Source organism: Equus caballus, chromosome 15, assembly GCF_041296265.1.
Source record: "Equus caballus isolate H_3958 breed thoroughbred chromosome 15, TB-T2T, whole genome shotgun sequence".
NCBI lineage: Eukaryota > Metazoa > Chordata > Mammalia > Perissodactyla > Equidae > Equus > Equus caballus.
The window spans coordinates 55,382,678-55,399,517 of NC_091698.1; the positions used below are offsets into that span (position 1 = coordinate 55,382,678).

Below are 16,840 nucleotides of genomic sequence, written 5' to 3' on the forward strand. Positions count from 1 at the left end.
TAAATCATTTCCTTTGAATTCAACATCCGTTTAGTTGATCTCTATACTTAGTCTGCTTTTCAAGCGTTCTGGGTAGTCTAACTTGAGAAATTTTATATTTACCTATTTTGTGTAATACATTAAAAAATTTTCCTGAAAACAATAATTGGTATATGAGGAGAAAAATTACTTTTCCATTTAGTAAGTTTTGGAAACACTTAGTTTTCTGAAACATTTGGATTTTCACTAAGTTATCCTGCATTTTATACCGAGGACTTTTTATTTTTAGCGTGTCTCTCTTTGAATGGGGAGAGGCAAGGAGTACAAGAAGTTAGTTACCTCTTACCAACAGGTACAATTACAGAATATCTGGTTGGGAAATCCGTAGCATATATACGAAATAAATAGTACCTCAGGGATATTGTCGATTTGGTTACAGCCCACCACAATAAAATTAATAGAGCAGCAAAGCGAGTCACAGGCATTTTTTGGTTTTCCGGTGCATATAAAAGTTATGTTTGTGCTGTAGTCTATTAAGTGTGCAGTAGTATTATGTCTAAAGAAACAATGTACATACCTTAATTTAAAAAATACTTTATTGCTGAGAAATGCTAACCATCCTCTGAGCCTTTAGTGAGTCGTAATCTTTTTGCTGATGGAGGGTCTTGTAAACAGTACAGTATCTGCAGAGTGCAGTAAAGTGAAGCAAACTAAAATGAGGTATGCCTGTACAGTCTTTAAAATTTAATATAGACCATTAGGCTTTTGCTCAAAGATGATTCCATCCCCAGTTGTAATACCTCATTGCAAATTTATATGTCTAAATCCTACTATATATCAAGGCCCAGATTCCAGCCAAAGAAAATGTCTTTCCTTGGCCATCCGTTAGAGTTAGATCTTTCAGTCTTTGAGGATAATTTGCACATATTTATCTGGCAGTGTTGATATGCATACACATTAGAGCCAGGTGAGACCAATTTTGATCATTGAGAGGAGTCGTGGGGCATTTGAGACAGAGGACTTGATCTGTGTTGTGCTTTTATACCCAGTGTATTCTTTAGAGGGTAGCACATTTCCTGTCTTAATCAAGGGGGAGAAAATGAAAAGTGGTTGATATTTGCTCCTGCTTTTAGTATCACGCAGTTTCTTTGAAGTTTGTTTTATTTGCCATTGACAAGTGAAATGAACTTAACATTTTCTGTCTTCTTTTAGATACTGAAACAAGAATGGCCAAAACACTGGCCAACTTTTATCAGTGACATTGTTGGAGCAAGTAGGACCAGTGAAAGTCTCTGTCAGAATAATATGGTGATTCTTAAGCTCTTGAGTGAAGAAGTATTTGATTTCTCTAGTGGACAGATAACCCAAGTGAAAGCTAAGCATTTAAAAGACAGGCAAGTAATTGTTTTGTTTTAGAATTTTTAAGTAATTTCCCAAATGATTTCATGGAATTTAGGGGTAGATTGTAAATTTTTAAGGAACTGTGATTGTTAATAGCTTAAATTACTTTTGATTGTTTTTGAGTACAAATTTAAGTAGTCCTAAAGTGAGCCCTAATATTCAAATCTGGAGGCTTGAAAAGTATCCAGTACTAAAGATAAGATGTCATGCTTCCGTTGTCACAGCAAGATAACTTCGTATATATCACATGAAAGGAATATAGATTGAGAGTTCCCAGAAACCTCGTTGAGATCTGTTTTATATGGAGACTACTTAATTATAGGTTCCAAGGAAATGAGTTATGTCCAAATGTCAACTGAATTCTTATAAGTCCTCAAGTCCTACATCTTGTCAGTACCCGTATAGTTAACACTAAGAACATGCCAGACTTTGTTTTCTTCCACTTACTAATAAAAATTGGTTCTAGTCATTAGGGCACAGCAATATTTTACCTTTATATCTTTATGTGTTCGAACTAGCTTCATAATTTATAATTTTCCTTCTGGTTTGGTGTGCTATAAGCACATTGTAGGATTTGGGGTATATCTAACGCCACTTCTTATTTTGGAGAGTTTTATTTCAACTATCTTGATTAAAAATATTAGATTGGTTGAAATTATTCAAATAGAGAAAGGTTGACCAAAAACCAAACCTCCAAGAAAAGAAATGGTGTGTTCTTTATAGCAGTCTTTATGGGTAAATTTTTAAAGAGTGATATTACACAGTAAAATTTGTAGCTTTTGATGAAGTTATTGATATTTGTGTTTGAATACAAGTAACTCAAGTTTTTAATGACCTGATGGTTGACTTTTTTAGTAATTTTTGTTAGTATGTAAATACATATCTACGTGTCTTCTAAAGTGATCACCTTTTTTTTTTAGCATGTGCAATGAGTTCTCACAGATTTTTCAGCTGTGTCAGTTTGTGATGGTAAGTGCTTTTAATTTTATTTTTTCAGATAATTAATTGTAGGAAGTTCATTACTTATAGGTATGTTTTTGTTGCAGGAAAATTCCCAAAATGCTCCACTTGTACATGCAACTTTGGAAACATTGCTTAGATTTCTTAACTGGATTCCACTGGGATATATTTTTGAGACCAAGTTAATCAGCACATTAATTTATAAGGTATAGTGAATACATTTCAGTTATATTTATCACTGGATAGTTGTATATATTCTTGCAACTTGTAATGCTCTTTCATTATAGAAAAACCATTCTGTATTCATAGCCATAACCAACCTTGTTTCTAAGATGAGGAAACTACTCAGGAGAACTTTTCCATTGTTTCAAGTAGTCATTCTTTGACATAGTGTCCAAATCTTAATGATTGTAGCACTTTATCCACATGGAATCTCAAGAATTGGGTGTGAACAACTGTTGAACAGATTTGATTTGAGTTTAGTTTGTATAGGTCACAATGAGGTGAGCGAGGACTTGTTTCTACAAAATGGAAAGTCTGTATTTTTTTCCTGATAATTTTAAAGCACTATCAGGTACTGCCTATATAAAGTCTTATAATTGTTCATCCAAAAATAACCAGTTACCAGTTGGTTGCATTATCTTTCCAGGTGTTTTCTTGGCAGATATAATGAATAAATTATGTGCTTGATCAAAACCTTGTAAAAGCAGACCATTGTGACTTAGATTTGAGGCTTTGTAGTTCAGGGCTTGATAAGGTAATATTCTGTTCTAATACATTAATTTAAAGTATTAGAGCCATCATTTTGTTTATTGCTAGACAATTTACATAAAATTGTTTGCTGTTGTCAACAATTCTGCAGGAACCATTCTTAAACATAGGAAGGACGATTATGCACTTGTCCATATATTTACTTTGCATAAATTTTTATACATGTATCAGGTCAATAGGTATGTCCATTTTTTAAGGCATTTGATGCTTACCAATTGCTGTCCAGAAATGGTATGCCATTTTTATACCTTCTCAACAATAGAATATGAAAAAGCCAGTTTTCCCACATTTTTCATTAATCGTGGGTGTGTTGCCCATCTCCTAAAATCCTAAGCAATTATAAATCTTGGGTCCTTTTTGTTTTTCTTTGTATTTATTTATTTATTTTTGAGGAAGATTAGCCCTGAGCTAACATCTGCTGCCCATCTTCCTCTACTTTATATGTGGGACACCTACCACAGCATGGCTTGTCCAAGCGGTGCCATTGATGGCCCCAGGATCCGAACTGGCGAACCCTGGGCCGCCAAAGCGGAATGTGTGCACTTAACCGCTGCGCCACCAGGCCAGCCCCAAGATCTTCTTTAGATTACACAGAAAACATTATGTCCTTAAAAGTCATATAATAGGTCCTAGGGAAGTTACTAAGCAAGTTTGTGTTTTTTAGCTTTCTGAGGACACATCAAAAGAAAGCAAAATTTGCTTCTAAAGCGTTTACTGTCTTTTGGGTAGATGATAAAATGTCCTTAAAATATATGTGTGCAACAATACGGATCACCCATTTATCTTTTTTTCTCTGTGTTCCTGATTCTTAAATCCTTTGTTTTTTCTAATTGTTAATTTTAAGTAAAATTTGTTAGGCCATCTAATTTTATAGCTTCCTTTTTTTATTAAAATAGTTCCTGAATGTTCCAATGTTTCGAAATGTCTCTCTGAAGTGCCTCACTGAGATTGCTGGTGTGAGTGTAAGCCAATATGAGGAACAATTTGTAACGCTATTTACACTGACAATGATGCAGCTAAAACAGGTAATACAGTACTCTTAAAAACTGACTGAACAGTTTTAGTGCCTTAGAAAAAGTTGGGTTTGACTTGAACCATTTCAGCACAACTTATCATAATAGATGAGCTATAATGTGATTGTATGTTCATTATATAAAAACTAAAGTATTTTAGAAATTTTTATGAAAACTCCCTTGAAATAGGTTCTGGGAATATTGTAATTTATTACTACAAAATTTAGAAGTTTGAAACCTAGGGTTTAATATCAATGCTGCTTTTGACCGTATGTCTCTGAAATGAAGGGATTGTCTGTTCCTACTTTGATTTAGGTATATATGAAATTAATGTAGAGGTTAATCATAATAGTACATTACCTGTATATGTATCTGATGTGAATGAATTAATTGAGTATTTTGACATTTTAAATAACGCTAAGGAGGGAATTGCCTGATACAGGGGGAAATTCAGAGAATAATCTTTTAGGAAATCTTACTACTTGCAACATGTAAAAAAAAAGTCAAAAGCTAGGACACAGAGACAGAGAAACAGGTATAACAGACCCCAGGGAGCTCTAGTGAAGAGTGAGCTGTTTAACTCTGTATGTTTTAATGTTAGTAAAAGAGTGATGGAATCAAATGTAGTGTCTTTTGTTGTTGGTTATAAAATGCAGGCTAATGGTTCATATTTAAACTTGCAGATGCTTCCTTTAAATACCAATATTCGACTTGCATACTCAAATGGAAAAGATGATGAACAGAACTTTATTCAAAATCTCAGTTTGTTTCTCTGTACCTTTCTTAAGGAACATGGTCAACTTATAGAAAAAAGATTAAATCTCAGGGAAACACTCATGGAGGTAGGCTTTTTGAAGCCTTTGGCATCTGAAATTGTTCTCTATGTAATAAAAACTCTTAGCCCTTTGTTCTAAAATGTATGTACCTTTTGACATAACTTCTTACCTAATACTTGTTTGTGCATTATAGATAATATGTTGTCAATTCTGAATTATAGGGTTTTTGATTTTGTGTTCTACGTAATGCCAGATAAATAATTTATAATCAAAATTAAATTCCTAAAGGGAGACATTTCATTTCTAAGATGAAAAGTCTGAAGACCTTATTTTAAAATTGAGGTGTAATTCACATAATATAAAACTATCCATTTTAAAGTATAGAATTGAGTGGCGTTTAGTACATTCACAGTATTGTCAGCCATCATCTGTCTATCCCAAAACATTTTCATCACCCATAAAGAATGATGGTACCCATTGAAACAGTTGCTCCTTCATTCCAACCCCCAGCCCCCAGCAACCACTAATTTGTTCTCTGTCTCTGGACTTACCTTTTCTGAACTTTTCATGTCAGTGGAATCATAATATATGGTCTTCTGTATTGGCTCCTTTGACTTAGTGTGTTTTCGAAGGTTCACCATGTTACAGCATGTACCAGTACTTCATTGCCTTTTATGGTTGAATAATATTCCATTGTATGGATATATCACATTTTGTGTGTCCATGCATCAGTTGGTGTACTTTTGGACTGTTTCCACCTTTTTGCTGTTAGTATACCAAATGTTTTTTAATGTTGGTACCTTTGTCAGAGAATTAATTAACAGATGTGTTGAACCCAGCAAGTATGTAAGGTTTTTGAAGTGTTCTAGGACATGTCAGAAGAAAGCACAATTTGCTCTATAGAATTTCTGCAGTCCTTTGGATGGATAATGAAACCTCACAGTTGAGCAAAGTAAAACATGAACTTTTATCTCCTGTTAACATAAGAAGTGGAAAGCAGTTTGACGTTGGTTAATAATACCTAAGGGATTATTTTAATAGTTTTGGGTCTTCTGTGTAGGCCCTTCATTATATGCTGTTGGTATCAGAAGTGGAGGAAACAGAAATCTTTAAGATTTGTCTTGAGTACTGGAATCATTTGGCAGCTGAACTGTATAGAGAGAGCCCATTCTCTACATCTGCGTCTCCATTGCTATCTGGAAGTCAGCATTTTGATGTTCCTCCCAGGAGACAGCTGTATTTGCCTGTGTTATCCAAGGTAACAATAAAGTGGGTGGTTGAGTGCTCTTCCCGTTGCTTACTGTGATTTTGAGAAGTAAAGGCAAATACTGGCTTTTAATTTTTGGCTAAACTATCTAAATAAGTAAGCTGCAAAAAGAGAATCCAGCAACTTCTCCATGCATGTTGAATACTAGAGCATAGGTTGGTATGAGAATTTATGGCTCTGAAAAGTGTGGTCCTTCTGCAAGCAGCACCAGCACCACCTGTGAGTTCATTAGAAATGCAAATTAAGAGGCCACTCATCAGTCTGCACGTGAGACACAGGAAACTTGAGTTGATTTCTTATTCCTGATAAAGTTTGAAAACCATTGTTGTAGAATTACATTTTAAATATATTTTATATTGTGTGAATAATTTTGTTTGATATGTTGGTGTTAAGTGCATCTCTCTCTCTCTTTTTTTTTTTGCTACGTTTGCTGCGGCTGATTTCAAAGATCTAATAGATTTTTCTTGTTGAATAGGTCCGTTTATTGATGGTTAGTCGTATGGCTAAACCAGAGGAAGTATTGGTTGTAGAAAATGATCAGGGAGAAGTTGTAAGAGAATTCATGAAGGATACAGATTCCATAAATTTGTATAAGAATATGAGAGAAACATTAGGTAAGTTAATAAATACTATGAATTTAATCCTTTATCTTTGTAATTCTTTTCTGAGGTGGACATACTTTTTATGAAATGTGGTACATTTAGTTTCTAAATGTGTTAACACCCATCTTTTACTAATGTGCTGTTATTCCTTAGTAAAAATCATTTTGCTCATTAAGTTTCACATTTGAAACATTTGGAATTTTTTTCTTTCCTTTGTAGTTTATCTTACTCATCTGGATTATGTAGATACAGAAAGAATAATGACTGAGAAGCTTCACAATCAAGTGAATGGTACAGAATGGTCATGGAAAAATTTGAATACGTTGTGTTGGGCAATAGGCTCCATTAGTGGAGCAATGCATGAAGAGGATGAAAAACGATTTCTTGTTACTGTTATAAAGGTATGCAAGTGATATGTATGAACTAGAACTGTTAGATAAGTATATTTTATTACAAGTAACTGAAATTTGTCTTATTTTACAGGATCTATTAGGATTATGTGAACAGAAAAGAGGCAAAGATAATAAAGCTATTATTGCGTCAAATATCATGTACATAGTAGGTCAATATCCAAGATTTTTAAGAGCTCACTGGAAATTTTTGAAGACTGTAGTTAACAAGCTATTTGAATTCATGCATGGTATTTTATCTTTATTTAATATGTTTTGTTATTTTTGTTGAACGAAAGACAAAATTTCTCTTGAAAATTTTTTGATAAATGTTTTGTTTTGTTAGAGACCCATGATGGAGTCCAGGACATGGCTTGTGATACTTTCATTAAAATAGCTCAAAAATGCCGCAGGCATTTTGTTCAGGTTCAGGTTGGAGAAGTCATGCCATTTATTGATGAGATTTTGAACAACATTAACACTATAATTTGTGATCTGCAGCCTCAACAGGTATGTGGAGCACTAAGCATATTTTTCTTAGAAAATGTAACTACTGTTTTAATTAGAATTCATTAATGGGAATAGAAAGAATGCCACTATTGGATTTAGTTCAAGTGCCTCTGGTTAAGTTTTCATAGCGAAGCAGAAATTGAAGCAGAAGTTGGTTAGGCTGTTTTCCTACCTAATATAAATTATTTCTGACATTTATTAAGATTAGTTTCAGTAGTTATGTAAATTGTTTGTGGTTTTTCTTATTATAGTACATAAAAGTAAAATGTCTGCCTTTTAATATAGGTCCATACGTTTTATGAAGCTGTGGGGTACATGATTGGTGCACAGACAGACCAAACAGTACAAGAACATTTGATAGAAAAATACATGCTACTCCCTAATCAAGTTTGGGATAGCATAATCCAGCAGGCAACCAAAGTAAGTTTTACTACTTTTTATAAAAGTTTTAATGAAATTTAAGAGGGCAATGTTATTTACAAAAATATCAAATTCAGTACCTTTGACATGTATAGCTGATCCATAATTGCTTTTATGTGTTTTTTGCACATTTAAAAAAAATTGTAGTGTATTTGTTTGATGGTAAATTGGGAATATTTCACTCTATTCTTAGTTGTAGGTACAATTAAGAAAGACTTCCGTGTTTGTTTTACCATTCAGGATTATAAATGTGGTGTGCAGTAAGGTGGCTAGTGTGTTTTGTTTTAATAATTACAGGGATAATTGTCATGTGATAAATGGAATTTGTTTTTATCCTTCACAGAATGTGGATATACTTAAAGATCCTGAAACAGTCAAGCAGCTTGGTAGCATATTGAAAACAAATGTGAGAGCCTGCAAAGCTGTTGGACACCCCTTTGTAATTCAACTTGGGAGAATTTATTTAGATATGCTTAATGTATACAAGTGCCTCAGTGAAAATATTTCTGCAGCTATCCAAGCTAATGGTAAGTGATTCTGAATTCTTAATGGAATGCTGTATAACAAATCACTTCTTCATTGGCTGCCTTGGTATAAGCATTCAGTATTTCTCACAGTACTAAATTAACCCTCTCACTTCCCAGATGACCCTAGACAATTTTTTTGACCAGTTGCATGCCTCTTCCCTTATAAAATTAGTCTTAGTTTATTTTCCCAATAAATTCGTCTGTGTACCCTTGTCTTTAAGTTTTTTAATGGTAAATGACAACTAATAGGCTTTGATACCAATGTAGAATTTTAGTTGTGAAGTTGGATTCCACTTGATTGTATTTTTTAGGTGAGATGGTTACAAAGCAACCATTGATTAGAAGTATGCGAACAGTAAAAAGGGAAACTTTAAAGTTAATATCTGGTTGGGTGAGCCGGTCCAATGATCCACAGATGGTAAGTGAGATGTTGTGCTTTTTGTTTTTTGAGTTGATGCTGTATTCTCTGGAATATAGTATATCTCTATATGCATTTAGCCAATTTAAAGGTAACTTAGATGTCTACCTTTGGTATTATTTTATAGCATTCTATTTATTGGAGTCCTTGAGTACCTTAAAATACTATCAGTTATATACCGTCTTCCAAAGAAATTGCTGTTAGTGGGAGGTGGTGGCAATATGTAAAAAGACCGCTGAGAAGATTGGGTCATTTTTATTTTTCCACGGATCCTTACAGTTCAGATGGAACTTTTGTGTTCCTCATGATTTGCAGAGCAGTTTACAAAGCTGTCATTAGTTTGCCTCTTCAGTGAGAGTATGTGCTTTCCCAGTTGAAGGTTTGAAAGTCACTCTTATTCTCGTATTCCTTTTAGTCTTAATCATTTTCAGAAAAGAAAATGGTTTTCAGGAACTAAACGAGCTCTGTATGCCTCAACTTGGAAAAATGTGAATTGTTTTTATTGTTATACCTTTTCATTCTCTTGATCCCTGGAACATTACAAGAAATCCTATTGTTTTATCACTGCTGTGTGGAAATAGTGGTTTACCTGTATGCTATTTACTTTCATTATTTTGAAATTTGAATATTGTTCTTTTGATGAGGAAGTCTTTTTCAAGAAACTTGTTCAGAAAGCAATTGTGGAATTCTCAAGGTTATCAAAGTTAAATGTTAAAAGGTTTTGAACATGTGGGTTATGAGATCAGAGCTGTATTTAAAATTGGAAAGTAATGGATAGGATGAATTGAAGGAATTGTGAAGTTCATAATTTATAATATCTTGGGCAAATTTCAGGCGTATCGGTAATAATAACAAGGAGGGTATTATATTTTACAACTAAGATTTATTTTGAGGTTTGAGGCAGTGAATTCAAAGAGTTTTGACAACATTTCACATCCAGTTTGTGGGGAAAGAATTATTTCAGTCAAGGGCAGAAATGAGAACCAATTCTAAGAAAGATCAAGTAGGTAATTGGAAAAATAATTTTGTGCTTATCCTTCAAATCTTACTAGACTTGTTTTCTGCATCAGGATACTACTAACGCTAGTAATCTCCAGTTAAATGGAACATTGGTTGTATTTATTGTATGAATCTTAATAGAGAACCTATTAAAAACATCGAAGTTAGAAATTAGTGTGACGTTGTTTACTGAAAGTCATATAGAAACCCACAGTCTTTCTGGCACAGTTCCAGTCTTTTTAATGAGAGTAAGTGCTGGTTATTATTGATTGGAATACTTAGTAATTAGCATTTATTACATTAAAAAAACATTGATTGGGGATGTCTACTTTTGGTTAAATATGAGTGCCTTGATTTTTATAGGCATTATCCATTAAAGAAACTGATATAATCTTGGTTAGAAGGACTTTTCTTTCCTTTTAGGTTACTCATCCCCACATACACAGTATTCTTGGAAATCCTGGTCCTCCCACAGTGACTTGGAGCAGATCACTTGATTTTGGGACTCAATTTCCTTAGTAATTACAGATTTGAACTACACTGTGTCCATGACCCTTCCAAACTGATTATGATTTCTTGGTTTCTTTTGGTAAAAATTTCTAATGTATGGAAACATAATCAAAGCATAGGAGTTTCCGCTTTTCAGCAGATGATCAACCTAATCTTACAGACAACACTGACCAAGTGGTTTATGACAGTTAGCAAGTGTCTACAAGTTTTTTTGTGTTTTTTTTTTTTTAACAGGTAGCTGAAAATTTTGTTCCTCCTCTGTTGGATGCAGTTCTTATTGATTATCAGAGAAATGTCCCAGCTGCTAGAGAACCAGAAGTGCTTAGTACTATGGCTATTATTGTCAACAAGTTAGGAGGACATATAACAGCTGAAATACCTCAAATATTTGATGCTGTTTTTGAATGCACATTGAATATGATAAATAAGGTATGTGATTTACATTTCAATTATATCATGGGAATTTCTGCAGTATATCCTTATAACTCTTGAAAGTATTAATGATATCTGTGAGTGTAGCAAGATTTTTAGTCTTGAGTTAAATATTTGAACTTCTAGATAAGGGAGATACTTGTTTTGCTTTGTTGTTTTAATTTACTACAAAAAAATCTTAATACAAGTGGAGTAAATTTGATAGATTGTAACTTTTATTCAGATAGCAGCTAGCATTTATTGAAAACTTGCTGCATTTTAGGCATTAACAATTTAGTGGTATTAATTTGTTTAAATAAAGAAAAAGGCAGGTCTACATTTTCACTTATAAAAGTATATGCTTATAAGAAATGGGACAATACGTTAACCAATAAGGAAGAAAATATAGATGTAAGTGTATAAAGTTATACAGTGGCAAACAATTTTTCTAATCGTTTTAGTGGTCTCAAAGTGCTAGTGATAGTCTCAGAGTTAGCAGAAAATGTGATGTTCTTTATGTGGGTTTTGATGAGTTCTCTTTATAATAAGATGACCTTGTGTTTCTCCATTTTGGTAATTCATTTGTGTAATAAATGGTAATTTCATCTTCCGTAAGAGGTGAATTATATTGTATTAGGGTTTGCCTTTCAGGAGGCCATACATCTTATGAGGTCCCCTAACAACTCTAAACACGGATACTGAATTAGGGCTGGCCTTTTCCCTCCCATTTAACATAATTAAGGCATTGAAACTTTATTGTGTTCCCATGGTTTATTTTTAGGACTTTGAAGAATATCCTGAACACAGAACAAACTTTTTCTTACTACTTCAGGCTGTCAATTCTCATTGTTTCCCAGCATTCCTGGCCATTCCACCTGCACAGTTTAAACTTGTTTTAGATTCCATTATTTGGGCCTTCAAACATACTATGAGGAATGTTGCAGATACAGGTAAGTACACAAAATTATGTCCTTCTGTTCATTTGCCTACCAGTCCACAAACTGTATAGATCCTTACAGACAGATGTACAGTTGTAGACAGGTAGGTATCACCTATTGTCAGGGTTTTGTTTGAGTGCATCAATTGTATATGTAGGTCTGAGTAAGTCCTAAAAGCAGCTTGTCTGTTGCAGAGTGAGTCCATAGCAGGATGGAGTTATGGGTATAAAATTCAAGGTAGGGAGAACACTTATCCAGATCCTCACCAGTAAGATTTTCCTTTCCCCAGTAATGCTTTTCTTCTGTGGCACTACAGGTCAACTAAAGATAAAACAAAAGAAATTTCTAGCAGGAGCGATTTTGATTTGTTTTTAAATAGTAATTGGTTTGTGTAATAGAAGTGTCTACTTCGTTATGCTGTTTTGGGAGTAGATTTGGAGGGAATCAACTATACCTTCAGAAATGGTGGAAAGGTGGTAATGGTTATTACTTAGATTGTAGTCTGTAAGTAAGCAGGCGTTGATTCAAGTTGAACTCTATTACTAATTCAAGATAATTTAGGCAAATAATTGTTAGTCATTAGCAAAAAGGGAGAATGGGCTTTGAATCAGAATAGTTTAATAGCTGAAATACTATCATTACTGTTATCAGACTGTAATAACTTTGTCGGTGTTCTGTGTATTTTAGGCTTACAGATACTTTTTACACTCTTACAAAACGTTGCACAAGAAGAAGCTGCAGCTCAGAGTTTCTATCAAACTTATTTTTGTGATATTCTTCAGCATATCTTTTCTGTTGTGACAGACACCTCACATACTGCTGGTGAGAATTTAAAGCCATAAAAATGTTAAGTGTTCCAGTTGTTACTACATTTTGGAGTTAATAATGTTCTTCTTATCAACAGGTTTGACAATGCATGCGTCAATACTTGCATATATGTTTAATTTGGTTGAAGAAGGAAAAATAAGTACACCATTAAATCCTGGAAATCCAGTTAACAACCAAATGTTTATTCAGGAATATGTGGCTAATCTCCTTAAGTCTGCATTCCCTCATCTACAAGAGTAAATATACTTTTTAATAAAGTTAAATTTTTCAGTTAAAAAAAAGGAGATTATTTAATCATTGTGTTTTGATTTGCAGTGCTCAAGTAAAGCTCTTCGTGACTGGGCTTTTCAGCTTAAATCAGGATATTCCCGCTTTCAAGGAACATCTTAGGGATTTCCTAGTACAAATAAAGGTATGTATTTTATTTGCAGTTGCAGAAATACTAAGGCTAAATATGATTTCATTGTTGCGTTGTAAAATTAACCACTTTATTTGTAATGCAAAATGAGTGTGCTTTTAATGTACAGCCTTATTAGTCTGAGACTGATTACAGAATGAAAAACTATAAATCAGGGCTAGGAAAAGGATAGATTTGAAATGTTTTGGAAACTTGTTACTAATATAATTCATTTTAGATGATCTAAATATCTCTTTCGATATTCTGATTGAATCCCACAGATATTTTAAGGAGTGGAATGTGAGAACGAAACACATTGGTAGTTCCTTTTGGGATTTTATGCCCATTTTGTTAGTGAGGAATACATTTTAGGGAACCATGACAATTAGCACATATCAGCCTGTTTCTACTGTTCTCATACAATGCTCCATTCAAACTTATGGGAAGAGGGATTTTTCTTATATTTTGATTTAAAGAAATTCAAAAGTATCATAAAACCCATAAATAATTGGTGGATTATCTTATTCGTGACTGTTAAATAAGAATTGGATCACGGAAGATATTCAGGTTTTTTCCTCCAAAATACAAATAGTTTGTAAATATAGTAGCTAAGTATAAAAACTAATTGCTGAAGTAGAGAGAGAATGCAAAGAAGGGTGAAAATTACCTAAAACACTACAATTAAGACAATGACAATTGTTTTAATTGATCATTAGTCTTAAGAGAAACAGCTTTCTTAATATCTTTGCTTTGAAGTATATTTTATATATGGCATCATACAATGTAACCTTTCCCCCCCCAACTAGCACCTTTGGTTTTTTTAATTCAGCTACATAGAATTATATTCAATATACTATAATTTAAACTCAACCAATTGATGGATAAATTATATCCCTTGTATAAACAGCAAGGTGCTTATCTACACACTTTTTTCCCCAAAGGTGAGTCACTTTCCAAAATTGAAGTTTATTATGTTGATATTTCAATTATCTGTTTTCATAGGAGTTTGCAGGTGAAGATACATCTGATTTGTTTCTGGAAGAAAGAGAAACAGCTCTTCGACAGGCTCAGGAAGAGAAACATAAACTTCAAATGTCTGTCCCTGGCATCCTTAATCCACATGAAATTCCAGAAGAAATGTGTGATTAAAATCAGAAGTCAAGCTGGTTTTTTTTTTTTCTTTTTTTTTTTTCTTTTTCTCTGCGACTCTTATTAGCAGAAGAAAACAGCATCTGGATATTTGTCGACCAAAATGATGCCAATTTGTAAATTAAAATGTCACCTAGTGGCCCTTTTTCTTATGTGTTTTTTGTATAAGAAATTTTCTGTGAAATATCCTTCCATTGTTTAAGCTTTTGTTTTGGTCATCTTTATTTAGTTTGCATGAAGTTGAAAATTAAGGCATTTTTAAAAATTTTACTTCATGCCCATTTTGTGGCTGGGATGGGGGAGGAGGCAAATTCAATTTGAACTTATACTTGTAAATTCTAATGCAAAATTATACAATTTTTCCTGTAAACAATACCAGTTTTTAATTAGGGAGCATTTTCTTTCTAGCCTGTATTTCAGCCTAGAAGAAAAGATAATGAGTAAAACAAATTGCGTTGTTAAAAGGATTATAGTGCTGCATTGTCTGAAGTTAGCACCTCTTGGACTGAATCGTTTGTCTAGACTACATGTATTACAAGTCTGTATGACAAGTTTGCAGCAAGATCATGTGCATATCATCCCATTGTAAAGCGACTTCAAAAAATATGGGAACACAGTTAGTTATTTTTACACAGTTCTTTTTGTTTTTGTGTGTGTGTGCTGTCGCTTGTCGACAACAGCTTTTTGTTTTCCTCAATGAGGAGTGTTGCTCATTTGTGAGCCTTCATTAACTCGAAGTGAAATGGTTAAAAATATTTATCCTGTTAGAATAGGCTGCATCTTTTTAACAACTCATTAAAAAACAAACAAAACAAAACTCTGGCTTTTGAGATGACTTATACTAATTTACATTGTTTACCAAGCTGTAGTGCTTTAAGAACACTACTTAAAAAAGCAAAATAAACTTGGTTTACATTTATTTTCCCTTTATTGGCTCAAAATTATTCCTTTATTAATGAAAGTGGTTATTTGTGTTTAGGTATTAGGTACCATTTTTAAATGAAGTTTGATACCTGTTGTCTTACAAATATTTCTAAGGTTCTAGGGAGTAAAGGCAGCAGTTGTGTAAAATGAACATGCTGCTGAGATACACCTTCTGTTCCCAAGAAACAAATGCCTCCTGTGACGGGTTGACTCATTTTACCTTTACTTGCGATTAAAGAGCATTGTCTCTTGTCTCCTCTGGCTAAGTGTAACAGATTGAAGATTAGCCTTAGACCAAGAACCCCCATGCAAGAAGCTATTGCAGATGTTTTTGAGTAATTATATTCTTGTAAAATGTAACCCTTAGAAGTCCTGTTATCCCTTTAAGAAAGGTGGGAGGAAGGGAAAAGTGTAAACAGCCTATAAAAACAAAAAAGTGGTGGAACTAAGGGGATAGGAACAGGAAATCAGCTTGAGGGAACATGTTTCCAGAGGATTAAACTAGACTAAAACGTAAGCATTTGAACTGCCTTATTTTCATGTTGAATCAGCAATTTGGTCTAGCTGCTGTACTCCTGATTTTATAGGTCTTTGGCAAAACTGCCATCATTTCAGTAGAATGTAATTCTGCATAAGATGCTTTTTTTCTAGAACTGCAAAGGGTAAGAATTTCAGTGTTCAAAGAATATTGGAAAACTTTAGCTTTGTTAAAATCATTGATTCAGTCTTATTATTGGTGTTTGCCTAAAAATTTCTTTTGAGAGGTTTTCTTGGATCAGCCAAGAGTTGAGGTCCAGATTGTTCACTATCTCTTGAATTTGCTATAAAGTTCACGTTGTTTATAATAGCCGTGACCATTTCTCACATTGGTCATATACAATTTTCTTATCCTCCTACAGCCCACTGCCTACTCCCTGGACTCTTGATATGTTCTGGATGTTGCAAGAAATCAATCTTTGGCTTCAGAACCAGGATAGTCCACTTTGAATTAGAAATGACTGGCAACTGGGGATTCAACCATTGACAAAAGTAAATTTAGACCTTTAAACGAATAACGATAATTATAGCTATAGGCTATAAAAAGAATCATTTTTTCAAGGTTTAAAATATATAAGCTTCACACATTCAAGGAAAATCCATAAATCGAACTAGAAACATGAGAATTGTTTTCTTTCTTTGAAGTAGATCTCATCAGAGATATATTTTATTCTATAGTTTGATCCTTTGCAGGAAGATTGTTTTGTGAGAGTATTGGGCAAAGAGGAAATTTGACCCAAACTAGAGAAAACGATAGTGATAGCAAATTAAATCTAGGGTGGACACTTCTTGCTTATTTTTAAGTTATGCATTTGCCTCAGCCTTCAGGGTATTTGACAGCAAAGCACACTGATAACTGGCCATTCCCGATGTTTGCCACAGTGCTATTTAATTCGAAACAAGGCAGCATCTCAATTATAAATTGTGAGGGGAACTGAAATAGTCTTTCATAGTAAGTGGGTCTGAACCCTTGTGTCAGCGCTCATTAGATGGGGAATTGGGGCAAGTCATTTGAAAAATGGGATCACAAACCTAAGTCCTGGCACGGTTGTGAAGATGTAGCTGTAAACCTATGCCAAGATGCCTGACACCATGTCTCACCAATTCTAGGATG

At 33.7% G+C, this 16,840-nt stretch overlaps 1 protein-coding gene across 6 annotated transcripts in view; it reads left to right on the forward strand.

Moving 5' to 3' along the window:
• Positions 1-15,184, forward strand: part of XPO1 (exportin 1) — a 42,435-nt gene extending 27,251 nt beyond the window's left edge. For all 6 annotated transcript variants that reach the window (XM_070235435.1, XM_001917503.6, XM_070235437.1 and 3 more), the window contains 19 exons: positions 1,192-1,373; positions 2,301-2,349; positions 2,427-2,546; positions 4,008-4,136; positions 4,808-4,966; positions 5,961-6,158; positions 6,643-6,781; positions 6,989-7,170; positions 7,253-7,409; positions 7,505-7,668; positions 7,954-8,088; positions 8,432-8,615; positions 8,927-9,033; positions 10,777-10,971; positions 11,735-11,903; positions 12,579-12,713; positions 12,796-12,955; positions 13,035-13,131; positions 14,119-15,184. In XM_070235435.1, the coding sequence (XP_070091536.1) occupies positions 1,192-1,373; positions 2,301-2,349; positions 2,427-2,546; positions 4,008-4,136; positions 4,808-4,966; positions 5,961-6,158; positions 6,643-6,781; positions 6,989-7,170; positions 7,253-7,409; positions 7,505-7,668; positions 7,954-8,088; positions 8,432-8,615; positions 8,927-9,033; positions 10,777-10,971; positions 11,735-11,903; positions 12,579-12,713; positions 12,796-12,955; positions 13,035-13,131; positions 14,119-14,265 (2,808 nt within the window). In that variant the 3' untranslated portion in view covers positions 14,266-15,184. The remainder of the gene's footprint in view (positions 1-1,191; positions 1,374-2,300; positions 2,350-2,426; positions 2,547-4,007; positions 4,137-4,807; positions 4,967-5,960; positions 6,159-6,642; positions 6,782-6,988; positions 7,171-7,252; positions 7,410-7,504; positions 7,669-7,953; positions 8,089-8,431; positions 8,616-8,926; positions 9,034-10,776; positions 10,972-11,734; positions 11,904-12,578; positions 12,714-12,795; positions 12,956-13,034; positions 13,132-14,118) is intronic.
• The last annotated feature ends 1,656 nt before the right edge of the window (positions 15,185-16,840 follow it).